The following is a 23202-nucleotide window of genomic DNA, read 5'->3' on the forward strand; positions in this document are numbered from 1 at the left end:
CATTATTTACAAAACTGTGAACTGAATGATGAGATGATCTTCAATTGGATTAAAACAAAAACGACAGACAATCCTTCGTGTAATACAAACAGCATAATGCCCTGAAATGGTGTCAATATGTCATGCAGTTGACAAATCAAGACTAAGGTGTTTTGAAAAAATGCACATAAATATGTCAACAATTTACTGTCATTGATATTTGGCAACTAAATCTTCTCCTAATTTACAATTACTGTTACATTTTCACAATGGACATATATATTGCACATTCAAATCATGGCACATGTAAAGATAATGTTACAAACGAATGAGAAGGTCACATGTACAGGTATAGGCTAGATTAAATAATAGAATACCTGTTTCACATGTTGCATGACCCAACACTAACAGCCTAACAGGTGCCCGAGACACAAGGGCACCCCAAAAATGAAGTTCAGACCCCAACAATTTTGGAATCTTTGCATAGGGCTCATTCACACAGACTGTACAAGGTAAGATCCGGATCCCTTTCTAAAAAGGTTAGTGTGGAGGTTAGCACACACAACTTCTGCGGAGTTTCTGCATAGCCATAAGAATAATGAAATAAAAGTTCTAGGGCATTGTATTAATTTAGAGAAATGTCCTAATTGGACCCTGAGTTGGGGTATGTTTAAAGAACGGTTCATAATTTTTTAAGTCCAGACCTTCACCTAACTTGAAAACATGCCACATTATCATTACAGAAAATATTCATATGACGATTTCAAATTGCATCAAGAATATTTTCTTTGTAAAACATAAAACTGGAAGCAATTTCTACCCCAAATCAGTTGTACATGTAGTTGAATCACAAAGTCTGTGATGTCTTTGAAGCTTGCTTCCAATTTATCTCAAACTGCATATTAGGAATTTTTGAGCCTCCATCTCTCTCTCTGCAATCATAACCTACAGTAGTTCACAAGTCCCTTTCAGGACTCCATTCCAGAAACAACAAAAGATCTTTATTTGTTCACTACCTAGGGTTGTGCGGTCTTCATGTATGTTTTTGTTTTTGCTTTTGCTTATGTTCTACATTGTTTTGTTTTGTTTTGTTGTTGTTTTTTGTTATTGTGTATTCAAATACCATATATCATTTTGTATGATTCCGTTACTAGTTTTACTGTTTCTGGTGGCTGTCCAGACAAACCCTCTAGGGTGTTTATACAGCAACCTAATTCCTTTGCTTTTTACTGTCAATATTGTACTATGTTAATAATAATTATGTAAAAGTAATATTTTGATGTTACTGTTTTTTACCATGGAATTTAATAAATACTGAACTAAATACCTCTATCCATACCATACCAAGTAATCCTCCAAATGGCAGAACCGAAAGCCTCTCCCTTACTCTCTCTCTCACCCGCTTTTCTTTCCCCTTTCAAACCAAACAGTCCCTTTCAGGGCTACCCGTATGGTGAAACCGCAAACCTACACATTTATACACACCAGCATGCAGACACTAACCTTCAACAAAGTTCATCTAATGACATATATAGATTCTATCTAGTATCTATACACGGACTACTTCAGATCATGACCTTGTGCTACAGCCTCACTGCGATCTAGACGCTACCTGCGCTAGTGCTGTAGTATAGACACGCGGTCTCCAGGCCACGACCAGGAGGAAAAGTTTTAATTTTCATTCATGATGCATTAGGTCGTGGATCGGACCATGACTGAAACATGATAAACTTGAGACCTACACTGATCTTGCTACATCACGTTTATTGTGATTGAAGTAACGATGTTAAACCTTCTTAGACTCAACTCTTGACGCCTCGTTCTCATGCCTCAAAAAGAACTATGGGTTACGACTTCTAGTGCTGTAGTAAAGACTTGAGATCTTGAGGACAAGACCAGGGACTAGTTACACAAAGCCTTTTTTCAATGGCAAATGACAAAAATCAGTGACAAATCTGCTGATAACCAATCAGAAGCAAGGATTTCAGTAGCTTATAACAAAAACTGTCATTTGTCAATGATGACAAGTTTTGTGAAACGCCCCCCAGGAGACACATTTATTTCACATTCAGCCTTTGGGTTGGGACATAGACATCAAACATGCATCAAAGTCTTGAGATCAAGGTCTACCATTGACCTCTACACACAGACAGTACCTAAAGTCCTAAACACATCTTCGTCATTCAGTCAGTGATATCTCTGTACCTTCAAGACGTCTTTGAACTGGTCCTTTCTCCAAGAAAAAAGTACTGGACGGATCCCTGTAGCCGTGCAACCATCGCCGAGCACACAGCTAACCAGGCGGTTATGCCTACAGCCCCAGGAATGCCGCAGGGGAAGGCCAGGATCCGCCCGAAAGGCCAGGCCCACTCCTCCTCCAGGAGAATGACGGGCTCATAGCGGTAGCTCCAGATCAGGCCAATCATAAAAATGCTCTGTCAAAGGGAAGGGGGAAATGTTGATAGTGACTTGGTTGATTGATTTCTCACATTACCTGAATTTAAAGTACATGCCAATCCTGTGTTTATTTATATGCCCTTCTGGCTCCATACAACTGATGTCTATCTTAAAAGTTTAAGCATAATGTTATTCCTTGGCAAGACACTTGTAGCTTTCCACTAAGACGATCTAAATTGTATCTTTCAGTACTATTTTATATTATATACCGCATGTCTAGATTCTAGGCCTCTGATTGGTCAAATTTGCGGGCATGAAATTTACTACAGACTGCCGGGTGGTATGGTGAAAAATATTGACCGAGCTTAGTTATGTCTTTGTAGTAGCTTTGGCAATTTAGATACGCGGGTGTGCAGCTGGCACCTTATCATACATGTTCACCAAACAAAATTTTGAAAGATTGATTAATTACGTTACGGTACCGTATTTCATCTGTCTTTGAAATAGATTTCTGAGCTAACGAAGGATGCGGTATATATAAAACGAATGCTTCTTTTTTGTGTCACGGTAAAACACGGCCCTCAGGGATCTCGCAACTGTGCTGTGCCTCTCGACTGTCGTTTTGGGGCCATAGTTTTTACTGTGCCCCTCAAGGCAGTCAACATTTCTATATTAATACTCACATAGATGGTGTTCAAAGCTAATGTGATACCCCAGCTGACAGTAAATCTGGTTGCAACTTGAGACTTTTCTGCGGATGTTAATTGATAAAAGGAAATAATATTATAACTAACATATTTGTTATCAGCTTATCTGGAAGAGGCAAAAGGAAGAATAGTATCAAGAGTGAAATGATAATAAAGGTTGTCTGTAACTTAGCTCGTAGCAAAGAATTGCTTATTTTAATGTATTCAAGTGAGAGTGAGTTGAACTTTACCGTGTCCATTAGCCAAACATTGGGCTTTGTATCCAGAAACATTGATTACCAGTTCTAGTTAAAGGGGAAGTCCACCCTAATATTAAGTTGGTTTTGATGAAAGCAGAAAAAATAAGGAAAAAAAATAAGTGAAAGCTTGAGGAATATCTGATTAAACATGTGAAATTTTATGAATTAACACAAAAATTGCCATCAGTTAAATACAAATTGGCAAAATTTTGACGTATCTTGCAAGCTCTTCTCAAATTTGCTCTGTACAGAAAGTTTCATAAACTTTCATTTTCTTAGTTATTGATGGCGGAATAGATTTGTGTCATATAGGGTTGTATACAAATGTATTTGCAATAATTATGTTCAGGTTGTATGATTGAAAATTTTAAGGAAAAATATAGATTTTGGAAGTTTTTTAGTACAGGGCCAACGGGAGGAGAGAACTTTTCCAATTTAAGCTTGATTGACTGCACCTTAAAAAATGTATAACTTTCTTAATTTTAATTGGTTTTTGCTCAAACTTTCACAGGCCTGTGTCTCTCTAGCGTTTCCATGTAGGATTTATTTCTTGATACATCATTTTCAAAACAATTACTTCGCTATACAGTAGGCTTGTGGATGCACCATGTGAGAGAGAGGAAGGGATGAGGAGTCCTGAAAAGGACTCTCTGTAATCTTTCTTTTTAGGACTCCTCCTTCCTTCCCTTTCTCACATGGTGCATCCACAAGCCTACTGTATATATATACATCACCATGCAAGCCAATCCCTACAAGCAGTAATTACTTTGCTGTAGTGTGGCATGGTAATCACTCACTTCTACTTAGCTGTTAACTTCAATCACACCTACTGATGAATTGAAGAGGTTTTTTTTTCTTCACACATAGGACGCCCACACTTTATTTTGAAACTTCAATTTACCCAAAGATAGCTCTGGAATTTTTATTTACACAGCTCTTCAATATAAAATGCGTCTGTATGATATGCACTACAAGACTTGATTCTAATTTTTACATTTTTTAAATTTGCTTTCCAAAAGCTGCATCAACTAGAAATCTAAGATCCTAAATACTACTGCCTGCATTTTCAACCTTTTGAACTTACTTAAAGATTTCAATTCCTCTTTGAGTTTAATGATCTTCCGTTCAATCTTGGCGTACTTTGCAAATTCTTCTTTCATGTCAATCTCGGATTGCTGATCCAGAAGATCTTGTAATGCCTTTCTCTTGTCTTCATTTTGTGCAGAGACCAACTTGAGTTTCTTCAAAATCTACATGTAGGAGAGAGAGAGAGAGAAAACAAATCATTCAAGCTATGAGGTGTCATGGTCTGGTGGATACATCACCCAATTGTGGATCACGGTTCAAAGTGTACCAATTATTCACCGTTCGAGAACTGCTGCGGCACTAATGTCCTTTAGTAAGACATTAACCTACATTTGCCACTCTCCACCCAGGTTTCAAATGGGTAACCGGTAAGATGTGAATGTGGTTGGATTGGCATATGTGCGCTTGTATTATGGCGTGGATAGAATACTACCCAGGGAGCTGATTGTGTGCATTTTCATGTGCGGATTAGAAATTAAATCTTATTACTGGGGTAATGTTAATAATAATAATATTTATTACTAATGAGAATAATAATCATAAAAAGAAGGAGATGGGTCCTAAGTCCGGGCACTAGAAACAAAAACGAAGCCTTCTGCAAAATCAGGTATTTATGGTTGCCAATGGCAATGCTATGTCGGAACATCTGCAGAATACCCTACGATGGTTTTAAGGGCATTCAATGCTACCGAGTATTAAAATATATTGTTTAGCACAGAATCGGGGCACACAACCTAACGATCAACAACCATCGACCAAATACTATTTTAATGAAAGAGTCCGTCACTATCGACCAAAAAGTAAGGCATATTTGTTTAAAAAAGCCAACAACCAATGACCATCGACGTAGATACTGACAAATATTAAACTAATGAAAGAAGCTAATGACCAACGACCATCGACCAATACTAGTCTAGTATAGGCACATAACTATTTTTGTCTTTTGTATTTTTGAAACGAGACATTTAACCACTACTATATAAAAGGTAATACAAAGTTTTGGTATGGGGTCATGAATTTGGTTCAAATGAACATATTGGAAGCATATGTGATCCTACAATATTCAGTGATCGTTGTCACGGTTGAAATCGAGTCTAAAGTTATTAAATTGTAAATAATAAACGCTTCATGTTGTATAGCTCCCTCTCAAGGTCAAGATATTAATTAAGCTATAAAACAATGTTTCTTGACTAAAATTGACCAATTAGCTATTCCCAAGGTAAAGCGCAAGGTACATACAAGTAAGTGTGCGGGACCACACATACACTGTAGCTGCATCACTATCCTGGCTGTGTAGTAAAAGAGGCAACACTGTACTGTAAGTAGGTAAGTAGGTAATTCAGACACAAAATACGAGTGACATTCGTGCAATATTTTGTGAAACCTGCTGCAGCTAACGTACTAATTTTTTAATCATACACCCTGTACATATTAACCACTCAATATTAATAAAAAATAAGAAACAAATAAAATTTACCAGTTTCGTTTATGAGTTTTACTTGAGTTTCTGGTTATTCTAGCAAGACTTCTGCCACTTGGGTCCATCGCTCTCAACTCTGTACCTCTATTTTTTAATGTTACATACGTGTTTAAGGTACTTAGTAACATTGTGATGGTTAATATCACAAACCTGTTGAATCAGGATGCAAAACACGTAGGCCTAAAATTATGTTTGTATGTATGGATTATCCAACTACGATGCCCCAAATCCGAAATTAATTCACGCAATATGAAGATTTTTAACAAAGTTCAACGGGTTTTCGAACGGACGTCGATGTGCGGCGCTTCTGAATCTAACCTTAAATTCTCCCAACCATTTTTGAATTTTCCCAACCGTTTTTCCGTGAAAAAAGGACATAAAAACAGGCTATAAAAATCTGTCAACACTTAAATGTCTGGAATGGAATGTAGAGCCATTTTATTGCTTTGTGAGATTTCTATTCACGTAATTCGTAAAATGTAATTAAATTGTGTCTAGTTGGGAGAAGGAATCGATCAGATCAGTTTTTCCCAATTTGTACCATTAATTATGGTCGGTTTTCGCTCAAATTTTCAGATTATTCAGATAATTGTACATCTAGCATTGAAGTCACTACCTTAGCACCATTGGTAGGGTATTCTGCAATTACTTTAGATCTAGATCTAGTAGTACTGCACTGTAATATCCGCCATGTCTAGCCTATTCCCATCCAACACAAAATACAACCAATGGGACTACATAGATCTAGACTACAATGTGTTTGCCATTTTGAGGGTGAAATAACATGGTGATTTTTCACAGATTATAGATTCACACCATCCCCCTTCTCTTTACATCATTTAATTACTTACCAACTTAGATATGGCGGGTATATACAGTCTGTAAGTGTGAACAATGGCCACATAAATCAACACAAAAACAGCAATGGAGGACGACATCTTGTATGGTAGCTTGTAAGATAATTCGCTTGGAAAAACCTTCGATCTCACGTGCACATGAAAAAAGATCAAAAGGCCGTGGGAAGAAGAAGAAGAATAAGAAGAAGAAGAAGAAGAAGAAGAAGAAGAAGAAGAAGAAGAAGAAGAAGAAGAAGAAGAAGAAGAAGAAGAAGAAGAAGAAGAAGAAGAAGAAGAAGAAGAAGAAGAGGAGGAGGAGGAGGAGGAGGAGGAGGAGGAGGAAGAAGAAGAAGAAGAAGAAGAAGAAGAAGAAGAAAAAGAAGAAGAAGAAGAAGAAGAAGAAGAAGAAGAAGAAGAAGAAGAAAAAGAAGAAGAATTTCAAAAATAGAGAGATAGAAAGAGAAAGAGATCTGTATTTTAAAATTTTAAAGTGAGTCTCGGGAGGGAAAGAGAGAGAAATAGAGAGAGACTATAGAGACAGAGAGAGAGAGAGAGAGAGGGAGAGAGAGAAATAGAGACAGAAAGGGGGCCGGGGGGGGGGGGGGGGGGGGAAGGGGGTGACTCCGCTGAGTGAGTCACAAGTAGGTGAAATCTCTTAAATTTTTTACCTCTCTTTTTGTCACCATATCTTAAATAAATCATAAATAATTGATATGTTTAAATAATTCATCCACCCTACCTTTACTACACGTCAACTTTATCCATTATGACCTGAAGATGAAGCCCTATCATTGATAGTCCTAGTCACTATCCCAAAAGATCATTACCCATGCAAAGACTCCTATTAATACGGTGGAGATGTATACCCCGTCGCCAGGATCAATTCCCTGCTGACTTACGTTCTTTATCTTTCCTTCATTTATTTATTCATTCTTTTATTCATTCATTCATTCAGATTTTTCATGTTTTAAGTTATTCATTCATTCATTTTTTTCTTTTGGATAATATTATCGATCTATTTTCTTAATCTATAGTCCTATCTTTCTTACACGACGAGAGACAACGCAATTATTCAAAGATACAAATATTCTTGTCCAAAATCACACTTTGCACAATTTATTTTGCTGTCCTCTATTATTGCACTATCATTATTTATTCACTTCATTAAGTCATATTAGTATTATTATGCGTAAAACAGTGAAATAATAATGAGACAGAATTTTCGTAAACATTTGTTACGGAAAGAATAAACATGTATTGTATTTATATAATTGTATTTATTAATCTTCATTGATGTACATCACTCATTTGTTTTAGTAAACAAATTATCATTAGTAGTTTAATTTACAATTAATGCAGTGTATATAGCAAAATTCAAAAGGAACACGCACGGGGGGGGGGGGGGGGGGGGGGGGTACATACACCGATCGAGGTAAAAAAAGGGTCTAAAAAAGTTAAACCGATCTTGGAAATTCTTGGGGGCACGTGCCCTCTCGTGCCCCCCCCCCCCCCCGTGGCTACGTGCCTGCTTATAACAGCAGAAAAACTCCCTTTTTCTTCTTGCCATAACATGACACATAATGCATGAAGTAAATAATATAATGTATCATAATACATACGATGATTTGGAACTAACAGGGGCGGATCTAGCTTTTTGCTATTTAAAGGGGGGGGGGTTGACTACAATAATGACGATGCAGAGCATCGTCCACGAGCCGCGAAGCGGCGAGCCGATTTTTTTTTGGGGTGTTTATTTGAACCCCGTAAGTGATGTTTTCCTGGCATCTATTAACACAATGGAGACCATAAAAATCAGTGCATGATAACATCTTTTTAAATCAAGTAACAGTTTAATACACAGTTATATCCAGAGTTATCATGTGTTTGGTTAAGTTACCAGATGAGTTGAATATCTTCTCACAATATTTGCACTTGAAAAGGTTTCTCTCCAGCGTGCGTTTTTTTTTTTTTTTTTTTTTGGGGGGGGGGGGGGGGGAAGGGCCGCCCAAGGGGGGGGGGGGTTAAACCCCCTAACCCCCCCCCCCCGTAGATCCGCGCCTGACTAAAAAAATAATATATTTTTAACCAAAATAAACAACAAAAATATTGATATGCAGAAGCAATTAACATTGCTTATTGGTTACAAATGCCGAAAATGCAAGGTGTTGGAGCGGTAAACAGAAAAAGAAAAGATAACAGTATACATACTGATACAAAAGCAAACACTAGAGCAAAACTGTCAAATTGATAAAGTCAAAGGTCAACAATTGATTATTAGCTAGGCATCACCATGCAAGTTGTGATACTCAAAGGTACCAAAATCAATAAAAACAAGACTTTATTTCGCCATCACCTTTTCCCTCTCGAGGGAGGACATTATTTTACATTCTCAAACGCAATATTGGACTAATGCCTTTTTAATTATCTCAATTTTAAAACAAAATAAAACACTGGCACGCAGTCTCGAAGCTTTTTTCGTTATTAATGATATTTTGGAAATGTAAAATACTAAAGAAGATAAATCTGTCAAAAGCGCCCATATCGCAACTGGGTCTTTCCATTTTCCTAATTTCACAGCGAATTTTTAAACGAGCACAAATTTGAATCATCTTAATATTAGGCCTACTAACAGGGACCAATTAATTAAAGGAAACCAAAACCTTCATACTAAGTTACTTTTATTGTAAAGTTTAAGATATTTGAAAAATATCAGTGAAAATTTGAACAAAATCGGGCAAGGAATAAGGAAGTAAGAGTGTGTGTGTGTGTGTGTGTATTGGGTTTTAACAGACGTGTATCAATCAGATATGATTATTTACGTCCTGGGACCGACCTTTAAACGTCACCATCCGAAAGACGTGATTCAGCTTCGAACCTGCGTCCTCGGCTGAATCAATTTGTAACTTCCACTTATAGCTGGATTACAGGCGCACGCCACAACGCCTAAGAGCTTTTTGAAATTACTAGTCACTAGAGGGCGGTATTCAATTTGATGACATCATCTGTGGACAACTCTCCATGCCTTTTGTACATCAAATTTCATGTTTTTCCTTCTTTCTTGTGATTGAGATAATGTACTCCCCCGATAGCAAGATATAGAATGCAAAATGATATTCTACTTCACATGTTATGAAGTCGGATCAAGAACACAAATAAATACGAAGAAAACAAAAAAATTGTGAAATTTAATGTACAAAAGGCATGGAGAGTTGTTCACAGATGATGTCATCAAATTGAATACCGCCCTCTAGTGACTAGTCATTTCAAAAAGCTCTTAGGCGTTGTGGCGTGCGCCTGTAATCCAGCCAACAGTGGAAGTTACAAACTGATTCAGCCGAGGACGCAGGTTCAAAACTGAGTCACGTCTGTCGGATGGTGACGTTAAAGGTCGGTCCCAGACGTAAATAATCATATCTGATTGATACACGTCTGTAAAAACCCAATTACACACACACACACACACTCTTACTTCCTTATTCCTTGCCCGATTTTGTTCAAATTTTCACTGATTTTATTCAAATCTTTTAAACTTTACAATAAAAGTAACTTAGTATGAAGGTTTTGGTTTCCTTTAAGTTTTTATCGATTTGCAAATTTGTTTATAAAAATAACAACAAATTGCACTGAATGACCAAATATGAAGTGGCGATTGCCCGAAAATAGGTATTTTCACTCTTCCCCACGTCCTATCCGATTACGATACGTGTTGGTATTAAAAGCTGTCGACCATATTGTTCGTAATGTTTAACATGTATGTGGTACATCGAAGATCTGCACTAGTTTGGCCAGTGAGGGATTAGACCTCCCTGGTCAGTTACAGGTGGTTATCTCTTCAAATCAGCTCTTAATTACTATAAGAAAAAGGGGACCATGAGGCATGAGCTATATAGGGACCAACGGGTAAACCTTTTATGTATCTTTTTAAATTATATCCCTCATGATATATAGAGCACGAATAAGGGATATTCCGGAATCCTCTTTTTCCACCGATCACTGATATTTCTGCGTTCGATATCTAAATTTCTTCAATTTTTTGATGTGCAACGAACGCGCGCAAGCTATTAAATCCCCCGCCTGCCTTAAATTTCTTCAGCCGGTACGGTATGCATAGCCATCGGAAGAGTTCCGGCACGGCGTGCGCGCTATCGCGCATTGAGAAAGGCAGCTGAAAAAACATAGTTCGACAAAATGGCTGCTCCCCAAGTTCAGGCAGTAGTAACCGTGGTGAAATGGCTGCCGACTATCCCCATTTTCTCCTGTTAGATGTGGACGAATTGTTGAAATCTAAAGTGACAGCAAAAACAGGAAGAAACAGATCAGTACGGGCTTTCTGTGTTTCGGGATTTAATTGATGATGATCTTGTGAATAACGAAGCCCTAGACCTTCCTACTCCTAGTCCCCCTTCTCTTGCAGTTCTACGCTAGCTCGGAATCAAAACGGAGTAGGCCTAGGCCTAGATCATCTAGGCCTAGACCTACAGCAAGAAAACGATGAAGGCTTTGCGATTTAGCCTTCAAAGACATTTCTCGGCGTCAAGAAATGTTACCATTACCAAAGAGGATTCGTTTTCGAGAAGTGGGAAAACATTCAAAGCTGTTGACTGTTGTGAAAAAAGCAACAGTTAAAGCTGCTCTGAAACACCACCCTGTCATTCCGAAGGATGACATGACGATGATTCTGCAAAGCCTGTCTAACTGTTAGAACTTAGAGGTAGATCTAGATTCATTCTCTGCCGATGGTCTCCAAAAGAATAATGTTTCCTTGACACCATGCTGTATTTTGCTAACAGAGGTATTGAGAATTTAAGGAATATGACGCCAGGAGATTTTGTCCTCCATGCGGGCCTCCATGAAGCTGACAGAAATGACGGTGAGTGTCTTTACACTCCGTGATAATATCACTGATATGCATACCGTACCAAACATCGTGCAGATGATGTTGATGAGAGCCAGCCCAAGACGAAATTCCAATTGAAACCACTATAGATCTAGATCTAGATCTATATCTAGATCTATTAGAACACCAATGAATTTTCAATTGGTTCCAATACCTAATTAGTCTCAATAGGTTTTAACATGTTTCAATGGGACTTAAATAATAATAGGATCCCGAATAGGATTTAGTCTAGATCTAGATATCTCAGTTGGTTTTAATTGGTCCAGATTGGCCTAGATGTACATGTAGGTCTAGGCCCCATTATGGGCAATTCCACGGTAACGGAATTACATTTCAGAAAAATTTGGGCTCTATTTTTATATACTGTAGACAGGTGGTTAGACCTAGATCTAGGTGATTATTTATCTTTTTATTCTTTCTGTTTTATGCACCTGTTAGAAAATCAAATTGATTTTTTTTTCCAACATTCGGAACACCCCAGGACCAAAAGTGTGTCGGTAACGGAATTACGGCAGAAAAATCAGGTTATTTTTTACACTAACTTTGAAAAGATTTCGTCTGAAATCTGCAGTCGATTTGGGATGAAGTAATGCTTTGGGAGCTTATATGTTGTTGACTGTCCCATGGCATTTTTTGGGGGGTGAAGTTGTCATGGTTTATCTATGCTGGATGGTTTTATGAAAGAAGGTAGCGGTAACGGAATTACGTCTTCTGAAATAAGCTTGAAAAAAGGTGATTTTGTAAACATTATGTAGGCTTAAATTGTTGTTTAATTGTTTCAGGGGTTGCAATAATTGATTTTAACTACAAAGCAATTCATATGTGTACTTAATTTCTGTTGGAAAACGCTTATTTTATATTGTTAAATGGCAAGTAAATATTACATTTCTGAGCAAATATTGATGTGTAGTGATTAAATTTATGTCAATATGTGTTATCATACTAGTTTACAACTAATTAGGTGGTCTGTTATAAACAGACCACCTATTGATTTCGTCAGAATTTTCTTTCTTCTTTATTATTATTATTATTATTATTTATTTATTTTTATTTATTTCTTCACTTTTTTGTGTGTCGGATAACGTAAGATTGGTTATGTCAATTTGATTCAATTTTGGCACAGTCATAGGTCATTATCATGAGACGTGACAGAAACATTTTTAAGGTCATTAGGTTATCGTGACGTCATCCAGGCGCCATTTTGTGAAATCACGTTATCCATCATATCTTCATGATGCATCAGCAAAGGTCATTCATATTCATATCACATATACTTTAGGTCAAGGGTCAACAGGTCATGTCATCAAAGGTCACATAAAGGTCATGACGCGCGCGTATGTGCGCGTCAAAATTTAAAATTGCTCAAATTACTAAACTATTAAACGAGAGTACGAATCAGGTCATTTTAAGCATTTCAAAATTTTCCGACCGTAAGTGTCCCCGCGCGCGGTGTGCGCGCTCACAGCGCGCGGAAAAGGTCAAATTCAAAATGTTTACATGATTTTGATTCCTCTTAACGTAATTGACAATTTACATTAATTTCAGTCACTCTTCATATTTCATAAGGCCGTGAGCGTGCGTCAAAGCTCAAAATCCGCGCGTACTGCTATGGGCAATATAGTGCAAATTTGATCAAAAACATGCCATTTTAAAAATCGAAATAGCTCTTCAGATAGTCCATTGACCCCCAATTTTTATATCATGGCTGGAGAAAGCATGAGTTGGAGATATGATTTCATACCACCCTGACTCGTACAAAGTGAAATAAAGTCATCATATTGGCATCTAAACTCAAACAAATGTATTTTGTTGATGACGTCATTCTTGTCTTTGTTTATTTGAGATTATCTCACTTATCAGTGATCGATCTTCTCCCAGATTTTGTTATGTTGTAGCTGAGATAATTCTCTATCAGAAATATGCCATTTATTTTTCATTTAGATGACGTCATCATAGTTAAATATTCGATTAAAGGTGACAATGCATAATTTGTCATATTTACGTGTTATGTCTATGGGAGGTCACTTTTTTCAAAACATGAATCTGCATGACAAGGTGTTTTAACCAGGATCTCGATTGTTATTCAATAGTTTTCTCCCAAATTTTAGTATGTTGTAGCTGAGACTATTTGCTATCTAAATATTTCCTCAATTTTTTTAATCAGTTGTCAGGATTATGCTTTTGCTCATCATCATCATTAACTTTGTCGTTTTTATCGTCATACAACATTATCATTATCATCATCATCATCACCTTTACTATCATGATCATCACCATGTTCATCATGATCATCATTGTTTACATGTCTATATAACTTCTCCCATTCTCAAATCTATCATAAAACTTAGACAGACCACCTTATTCGTCTTCGTGACGAATTAAATTCTAGTATTTTAATTGAATTTGTACAAAAACACAATTCAATTAAAATAAATTTGTGACCACTCTTTTGTGTGCACGATTACTCAAAATTGAACCGTCCAATTTCTTTCAAATTTAACACAGTCATAGGTCATCATCTTAAGACGTGACAGGAACATTTTCAAGTTCATCAACATATCGTGACGTCATCCAGGCGCCATTTTGTGAAGTGCTCTGAGAATCAACTCATGATCATATCTTCATAACCGTAAATCATTTCTCATTCATATTTATAACGATTATGGTCAATATCCGTCCGGTCAACTTAAGGTCAATTACCGCGCGCGTACGCGTCCGTCCGCGCGTCGGTGCGCGCAAAAATAAAAAATGCTCATAATCACTTTTTGATCAAATTAGAGTACGTTTTAGGCCATTTCAAGCATTTCGAAAATTTCGAAAATTTTCGCAAGCATAAATTTGCGCGCATGTTTGTGTTCGTAATGGTCGTACGCAACCGAGAATCGCCTTTTTTTTGTCTATCATAGTATTGCCCAATTTATTCCAAACGATTTGATACCATGTTTATCTCTTTATGACCATTAATAACGAAATGAGCGTCCGTTCAAGGTAAAGTCCGTTCGAACCCTCAATTAACTCATGACGTCATCATGATTGCCTCCGTTCAAGGTAAATGTCCGTGCGTGCGAGCTCTTGTAATACATAGCATATATGGGCAAAAACATGCCTATACAAAATCCATTGTAGCTCTTCAGAATAGATAGATACTCCCAATTCTTTTTCATATTTGGATAGATTATGAGTCGGAGATATGATTTCATGTCTCATTTGACACTCAATTAACTCATGACGTCATCATAATGGCCTCCGAACTCAAAATTTCAATTTGCATATTATGACGTCAGCATATTTTTGGAAAATTGATTGTATCTCTGTAAATAATGATCAATTTTCATCCAAATTTTGATATGTTCTAGCTGAGACAAATCTCTACAAATAAAGTCACGACGTATTTTTCATTTTGACAATGGCATCATGGCGTATTTTTGTGATTAAAGGAGGCATGTCAATTTTCACATTTTGCGTGTATTCTCTACGGGACATGACTTTTTCTCAAAACTGGATTCTACATTGTTGTCTTTCGCGAGCAACATCTCCGTCGTTTTTTCTTCGTTTACGCTGAGCTTTGAGTATGTTGTAGCTGAGACAATGAGCTATAATAAGTGTGCCATTTATTTTTCGATCAGATGCCGGTATCATGCTAATATTTCACTTACAAAGTGGGATTTGAGAATTGTATTTTCCGTTTCCGTGTAATCTCTATGGGAAATATTTTGGTATATAGGTAACGCACTTGACTTCCGACCTCGAGGTCCCTGAATCGAGTCCGGGCGTCTCCAACAATTTTTTTTCATCAATTTTTTTACTTTTTGACGTGTCAATGATCATGAAAATTGAAGACAGACCACCTAATTCGTCCCCATGACGAATTAAATTTCTAGTTTTAATTTGGTTTAGTTTGCAAGTAGGAACATCACACAAAGTGTGACAAACTACCTATATTATTGCCCATTTGCTGGTAACGGAATTACACATATACAGATCACCAGGGGCGTACGCAGGGGGGGGGGGGGGGGGGGGGGTTTGGGGGTTCAACCCCCCCCCCCCCTTTGGTATTTGTATGTGTGTAAACCCCCCCAAAAAACTCAAACCCCCCCCCTCTTTGTTTTTTTTTTTTTTTGTTTTTTTTGTTTTTAAATTTAAAAAAAAAAAAAAAAAAAAAAAATTATGCCCACGACTAACGTAAAGTGACCTTACCCCCCCCCCAACGACAAAAAATTTCAAATTTTCAAATTTCAAGACCAAAAAAAAAAAAGTGTCCGCTTATCCCCCTCCCCTCCCCCTCCCCCCCCCCCCCCCCCCCCCCCACTGAGCGACTTTTCGGCCGGCGCGATTTTCAAATTTTCGGGAGCAAAATATCTTGGGCCAGATTTTAAACCCCCCCCCCCTTGAAAAAAATCCTGCGTACGCCCCTGCAGATCACTTTTGTGACCATACATGACAACTGGTTGTGAACTCGCCAAGACCAATTTATAGAAACAGGTTAATAAACTCCACAGTATTCAATAGGAAACTAGATGGAATTTTGACTGCGCGCAGTCGAAAATGATGCCTCCGCCATAGAGCAATTTAAACAAGTTTGGAGTTTAAATCTCCAGTGGTTCTTGAGATATCATGATAACAATCTCAATGTATGAAATTTCATAAGTTGACCTCTGTGACCCTTGACCTTTGACCTACGTGCTCCAAAATCTAATCAGATTGTCTTCCTATGGTGATACACACTATCATTAAGTTTGAAGTTTAAATCTCCAGTGGTTCTTGAGATATTATGATAACAATCTCAATGTATGGAATTTCATAAGTTGACCTCTGTGACCCTTGACCTTTGACCTACGTGCTCCAAAATCTAATCAGATCGTCTTCCTATGGTGATACATACTATCCTTAAGTTTGAAGTTTTTACATCTCCAGTGGTTCTTGAGATATCATGATAACAATCTCAATGTATGGAATTTCATAAGTTGACCTCTATGACCCTTGACCTTTGACCTACGTGCTCCAAAATGTAATCAGATTGTTTTCCTATAGTGATACACACTATCACTAAGTTTGAAGTTTAAATCTCCAGTGGTTCTTGAGATATCATGATAACAATCTCAATGTATGGAATTTCATAAGTTGACCTCTGTGACCCTTGACCTTTGACATACGTGCTCCAAAATCTAATCAGATCGTCTTCCTATGGTGATACATACTATCCTTAAGTTTGAAGTTTAAATCTCAAATGGTTCTTGAGATATCGCGCTAACAAACTCAATACAAGGAATTTCATAAGTTGACCTCTGTGACCTGTGACCTTTGACCTACGTACTCCAAAATCTAATCAGATCGTCTTCCTATGGTGATAAATACTATTCCCGAGTCTTAAGTTTAAATCTTAAATGGTTCTTGAGATATTGTGATAACGGTCAAACGGGACGGACGTACGGACGTACGGACGGACGTACGGACGTACGGACGGACAACCCGAAAACATGATGCCTCCGGCACCACCTTCGGTGGCGGAGGCATAACAAAGGATAATCAATTGTTTTATTGACTATTGTGAGGGCCTATTAACCTAGCAAATACCACATGCAATACATTATTCAAATCTTATTTTATGCAGGTTTGATCAAAATCGATTGAAAATTGAAACGTTACAACCTGTTCGTCGTGGATGGTTACATTTAAGCATTCAAACAATTCCAAAACACTTTAGTGCTACTAATAACACTGCCTACACCCAACACAGGGATCTTGGTGTAAATTAAAAACAAAACACATGAATATTTATTTATAATGATTTCAGTCCATAAAACCAACCACCAAAATCTAAACTAAATTATACAAAGAGTGCTTACATGTAATATAGCTATCATTTTGTCAACAGCGTTTCAATAATATTTCACACCAGAATTTGTAAATCATTCCCCTATCTCATATTTCTTTTGAGCCAATTTTTCAACCTGTTGAGCCAATTTTGCGACATTAATGTAAAGCCTTAGAGGGAGCACTGGTTATCATTCTTTTAAAATTAATTACAAACCTTGTCAGATAATTCCATTCTACAATTTCAATCCACAAAAGCTAGCATCCAATTCAAAATTAATTAATTAAGATAATGTCATCAACAGAGTTGCAATAAAATGTCAAACCTTGTAAATCATTACGCCAATTCACTAAATTGTTATCATTCTTTAATAGTTGGTTATCATTCTTTTAAAATTAATTACACACTTCATCAGTGTTCTTGAATTTGTTACAACATGTAACAAACTTGACCATTGTCATCATTCTTTATTCCAAACAGTTATATTTTTTCTGAGCGCTAGCGATCTAGTCAAAGGCGCCCTGCCACCCACTCCCCTTATGTTTAATACGTAGAGTATGGAAATTAACCGTCTGCAAGAGGGCTAGTCTGCTATGGTCTTAGCCATCTAACTTTTAATGAATTATCACCCAAACATGAATTATTTTCGGATATTTTGGTGTCATATGGAAGTTACGTTCATGAGCTTTCCGTACAAGTATATAAAACTCCCCCCCCCCCAGAATATTTGGCAGCCATTTCAAAAGTGTATAGTTTTTTTTGGGACGCACTGTATACAAAATGTGCGAACATTGCAGCGAACATAAAAAGTAAAGTATCACGACACCCAAAACATGATATCTGTTGGATGTACGATATGATATTGACTTAGCCCTTACATTTTTCTCGAATGTGTTTGCAATTGTGCTAACAGTACTTCGTCAAGCCGATATATCGTTTTGTACACCTCTTTTTCGCGAAGGTACATGTACTTTTCTAAGGTTGTTCCGGTAAATCAGCTTGCACGCCACTATCCCGTTTGCCGTGGTCATTCTCATCTTGAATATTGAATGAAGCAGGATTCACGTAATCCATGGTGTTGACCCCTCCATTCTCTTTAATCTCCTTCTCTTCACGCCCATCCTGGTTAAGAATGTAGACGCCATTTCTACCCGAGCTGGTGTTGTTCTCATCAGATTTCCTGTATGAAAAGAACAAAATCTCAGCATTACAAATATGGTCATATGGGCGATCCGACATTTGCTACTGCAACAATGATTGCTCCTAGCTTTCAAAGGTGAATAGGGTTAGGATTGCAATTTAGGTTTCGGGTTATAGAAGTTCCTCAACAAATTCTATATTCAATACCTTATCCTTTCCAACTGTTTTGAATATTCCTTCATTCCACACTCCATCAATGACTGGAAAATGCCAGCCGATCTCAAAAGTTCCATATACAACAACAGACGCAAACTTTAAGGATCCAACTTCTTCCGAAAAGCAAAATAAGAGCAACGATCGAGGACTAACGAACAAAAATGTGCCCTCCCAATCCCTTCTCGTTTTGTTCCTGAGGGGTACTTAGAGAAGTACCACCAAGAAAGAAAGCTTGTTTGATAGGAGCTATCAAACAAGGTTCAAGCATGGTCAATTATTAAGTCTGCTCTCTTTTCAGTTTCTTGACTGATTCTCTCATTTGTATATGCAGGAATAAAAAATGCAGGACTTATCGATTGGTGTAAAAGTATCTTATATTCTAGAAATAAGCCAAAATTAAAATCCCATCATCTTTTTAAGAGACAGTACACGCGCTACAGTTTTTGCACAGAGAAATGAGAAAGTTCACACACAATTTTGCATTGCCATTGAGAGTGAGTTCAGGGGATGGAGCGAGTGGGGGAGTGGAGGAAGAGGGGGGGGGGGGGGGGCTCCAGGACTTGGTATGATAAGAGGCAGGGGTGGGAGTGGGATGGAGTGGGAGGGAGGAATATGGAGGGAAAAAGAGGGGGTTCGGGTAAGAGGGAATAACACTTTGCAATACCTTCCAAAATTTTCGCTTTCTTCGATTGTCTCGGGGAGCTTGTGGCCCAAAGTTTCGGGGAGGAAGAGAGTCAGTAGGCTAGCGATCACTGAGACGGACCCGTAGATGACGAGGGGTAGTGGAGTCCAAATCTTGGCCAGTATGAGTATGAGGGGCGCCACAATGCCGGCGATTCGTGAAAACATCGAGCAGGTCCCCATTGCCACGCTCCTGTGTTCCCCGAAGAAATAATTTCACGTAAACTGAGTATGACATAAAAAGGCCTTTGGAACAAAAATTGCTCTAATAATGTTTAAGAAAAAAAATAGACATCTTAATGATGAAATTGAAGATACATACATTCATAATTACAAGATTGATAAAGTATACTGCATAAAATTTCTTGGAATTGCTGTAGACGATAGCCTGACTTGGTCTTGTCATATTGATGAAATCATGGGGAAAATACCACGTACCATTGGAGTATTATATATAATGAGGCCTTTCATTCCTCTGAGAATTTTAACCAATTCATATAACACATTGATCTTGCCATATCTTTCTTATTGTAATATAGTATAGGGGAAATGTTCAAATACTTTAATAAATAAGCTATATGTATTACAAAAAGAGCTCTGCGTGTAATGACCAACTCTCATCCCAGGACACCAAGTGACCTTAAAGTCTTAAATATTTTTAACCTTGGTAAATTGCAAACTGCATTATTTATGTACAAGTATTTCAACAACTTGCTACCTGAGGTTTTTAGTAATATTTTCTTGTTAAACTCTGAAATGTATCAGTACAATACCAGATATTGCAATGGACGACGTGTGCAATTGTTAAAGTATAAGTCGTCCCAACAGACGGTCCGTCACTTGGGACCTCAACTATGGAATTCATTACGTGATGACATAAAAAAAAAACAGCCCATCGCTTGCCTCTTTCAAACGCAAATATAAACAATGCCTTTTAATGTGCTAAAATATCTTGATTTAAAAAAAGAATTACTACATTACCTGAAGTATTTATGCTCAAATATTCTTTGTGTATACTTTTCCTTCACACAGACCGCCTGTTTCCCTTTTGTTATGTACTTAATTATGTTTTGTACCTACCTATATATTATTAATTTATTCCTGAAGACCAGCCCTTGATAGGTCAATGGCCTCTATTGGCTCCACCACAGTCTTAAGTATTAGTTCTAGGTGATTTAAATTCTTTGAATATTGTTATGCTATTTTCTTGTTTTGTTTACTTGTGTTAATCAGATATTGTATGTAAATTGTTAAATGCTTTTTTATGAGATGTGGAAATAAATGAAATAAAATGAAGAAAAAAATATACGATGATGAAGTTGAATTTTCTTTTGCAGTCCACCGTAACCAATGTGCCAAATAATATAAACAACTAGTATATTTTCTTATTGTTTGTTTCGCAATTCCATTATGTTTCAGGCAGCCCTTTCAAAACATTATTTCTCTGAGTCGGATGAAAGATTAACTGGACTGATTTGTTCATTGATTCACGTATTTACTTATTGATTGATTGGTTGGTTGATTGATTGGATTATTTATTCCGTCATTCATTTATTAATGAATATATTTATTGGTTTACATATCTATGTTTATTCCTTATTTATTATTATACCTTTACATGTGTTAACAAAATGTGTTGATGACCTTAATTTACAATACCGTGTAAATATACACAAGCTTTACCTGATGTTGGTTGGGTACAGCTCCGCGGTGTACAGATACAGGATTGCGAAAGATGCCGAAATTCCAAATTTACCAATCATTGCAACTGATGTGAGTGCTGCTCCGGGTGCTATGAATATTAAAGAAAGAGAAAAAAGACAGAGATAGATATAAATAAAGAAGATGATGAAAGTGATTGCTAATAGGATTGACAGACTTTTGTCCAAGTTCTGATAAATGGGTAAATAGAAAATTGTTAAATAATGTTGCCTTCTTTCTTGCAGCTGTTTTGTACAAATAGTGCATTGTTACGGGGGAGGTGCATGTACATGTAAGTTTCTCTTCCTTTGTCAACTGCCATAGCATGCATGTGTAACAAACCGTCCCTTTATTATGAAATACGGGAGCCGCCACTGTTTACACAGAGTAGGGGAACTAGAAGGAGAGAGGGAGTGGGATCATTACCTTGAAGGGATTTGGTCTCTTTGCCTCAGATTCTTAACAAAATTCTGGATTGAGCTCATGCTGCAATTATAATTATAAACCATTAGGTCAGTCAGGGATCCCATGAATTTTACAAGCCGATCTGATTATCAAGATATTTATGATTTGAAATCTAAATTTCAAGAACCGTTTTTTGTTAACACTACAGTATATTTGAGAAAATGAGTATTGTTAAACCGGTCACTCAATTTTTTTTTATTTTTTGAGGCACTTCATGATCATTTTGAAGCGCAGTTTGTTTAGGGCTACGACATAACGCCATATCACAGACACTGATAACACGTAAAGCCATGCATCTCAGATTTGTGAAACTAGAAACATTGTTAAACGACGCCTTTAAGCAACAGTCTCATCTCATTTCCTTTTGGACCAATAAATTTGAATTGAATTGATCCATTAACTTTCATTATCTTACGTATGGCGGATGTAGAGAGGCAAGCCACGCCGGCGACCAACATGCACACACTGAGACTAATCCTCCGTCCTATGAACTTGATCTCGATGGCGACCACGGAGAGAAGGTAAGCAGGGATCTCGACGGCTCCTGAAACTGCGAAGGCGACGTATTCGTTGACACCGAGGTTTGAGGTGTTTAGTGATAGACCGTGGTACACCAAGGAATTCACCATCCTGATAAAGGACAACACGAAGAAGAAAAAAACTATTACTGAAGCCACATTGTAGCCAATGTCCAATAACGTTACATCATTTTGTTACAATTCATAACAAGCGTCAGAATATTTACTACTGCTGTATAAACAGCCATATAGTCCTTTATAAACACATTGTAGGCCTATATTGCTAGCCAGCCGATAATGCAATCATAGCTAGCAACTGTATTGATACTGATAATGATTACAATAACAATAATAATAATGATAATAATATAATAATAATGATGATAATGAAAATAATAATTTTCATTTACAGGCTTAGGCTAAATCAGTATCAGAAGTTCAAATTAAATTGGACAAACCAGGTAAAGATAAAATTGATGGTTCGTAGTCTCATTCGAGGCTGGCGGAATATGTCAATTCCTGTAGCTCGTCTCTCCCTTGGTGCAGCCTCCTATACGAATAATAAAGATAATGATAATAATAATGATGATAGTAATGATAATATGATCATAATAATAATGATAACATTAAAAATAATTGATATTCACTATAGTCATATTAATGATAATAATAATAGTATTGATTCTAGTAATAATAATTTACACATATCCTAAATGTAACAGAGCATAAGAGTGTCTAACTGAAAACCAATCTGAATGTGTCATGTCTGTGGTGAAAGAATTGCATGTCATAAAAAAGTGACTAGAAGCAATTCTAATTACATCACGAAGTAGATTTCTTATTAGGACTAACAGAGATTAAAAAAACGATGAAAGGTTACTGGAAATTGTTTTGTTTTCCTCCTACCACAATCGGAAATTAGCAGTTAACTTAGACTTTTATCGGGGAGGAGGTGCATTAAAGAGCCACTCAGTGCTATTGATTAGGAGAGATTGGCCAACCCGGTTCGGGTTGGACACAATAAGGCGACTACTGCTTTGTTGGG

At 37.1% G+C, this 23202-nt stretch overlaps 2 protein-coding genes across 2 annotated transcripts in view; both read right to left on the reverse strand.

Annotated features, from left to right (window-relative positions):
- LOC115919298 (tail-anchored protein insertion receptor WRB-like) overlaps positions 1-6842 on the reverse strand; it is a 7476-nt gene extending 634 nt beyond the window's left edge. The window contains exons 1-4 of the mRNA XM_030972718.1: positions 6740-6842; positions 4407-4572; positions 3060-3127; positions 1-2414 (exon numbers count right to left, since the gene is read on the reverse strand). The exon at positions 1-2414 is cut by the window's left edge and continues 634 nt beyond it. Coding sequence (XP_030828578.1) covers positions 2187-2414; positions 3060-3127; positions 4407-4572; positions 6740-6826 — 549 coding nt within the window. The 5' untranslated portion in view covers positions 6827-6842 and the 3' untranslated portion in view covers positions 1-2186. The remainder of the gene's footprint in view (positions 2415-3059; positions 3128-4406; positions 4573-6739) is intronic.
- An 11569-nt stretch (positions 6843-18411) lies between these two features.
- LOC115919224 (organic cation transporter protein-like) lies at positions 18412-22268 on the reverse strand. The gene is made up of 4 exons (XM_030972489.1): positions 22055-22268; positions 21157-21265; positions 19445-19666; positions 18412-18616 (listed from the first exon to the last, which is right to left on the reverse strand). The coding sequence occupies exons 1-4, from the start codon at positions 22266-22268 to the stop codon at positions 18412-18414; spliced, it is 750 nt and encodes a 249-aa protein (XP_030828349.1).
- Positions 22269-23202: the final 934 nt, after the last annotated feature.

The sequence above is a fragment of the Strongylocentrotus purpuratus genome, unplaced genomic scaffold (genome assembly GCF_000002235.5).
Source record: "Strongylocentrotus purpuratus isolate Spur 01 unplaced genomic scaffold, Spur_5.0 spur5_contig_863, whole genome shotgun sequence".
Classification (NCBI taxonomy): domain Eukaryota; kingdom Metazoa; phylum Echinodermata; class Echinoidea; order Camarodonta; family Strongylocentrotidae; genus Strongylocentrotus; species Strongylocentrotus purpuratus.

What these genes read in the sequence shown, in the direction of transcription:
- LOC115919224 (XM_030972489.1), bottom strand. Translation starts at nt 22,268, where the DNA reads ATGGTGAATTCCTTGGTGTACCACGGTCTATCACTAAACACCTCAAAC. An exon ending in CCTCTCTACATCCGCCATAC is followed by an intron (nt 21,266 to 22,054) that starts GTAAGATAATGA and finishes TAATATTCATAG; the next exon opens with CACCCGGAGCAGCACTCACA. An exon ending in TTTGGAAGGTATTGCAAAGT is followed by an intron (nt 18,617 to 19,444) that starts GTTATTCCCTCT and finishes CTTTTCATACAG; the next exon opens with GAAATCTGATGAGAACAACA.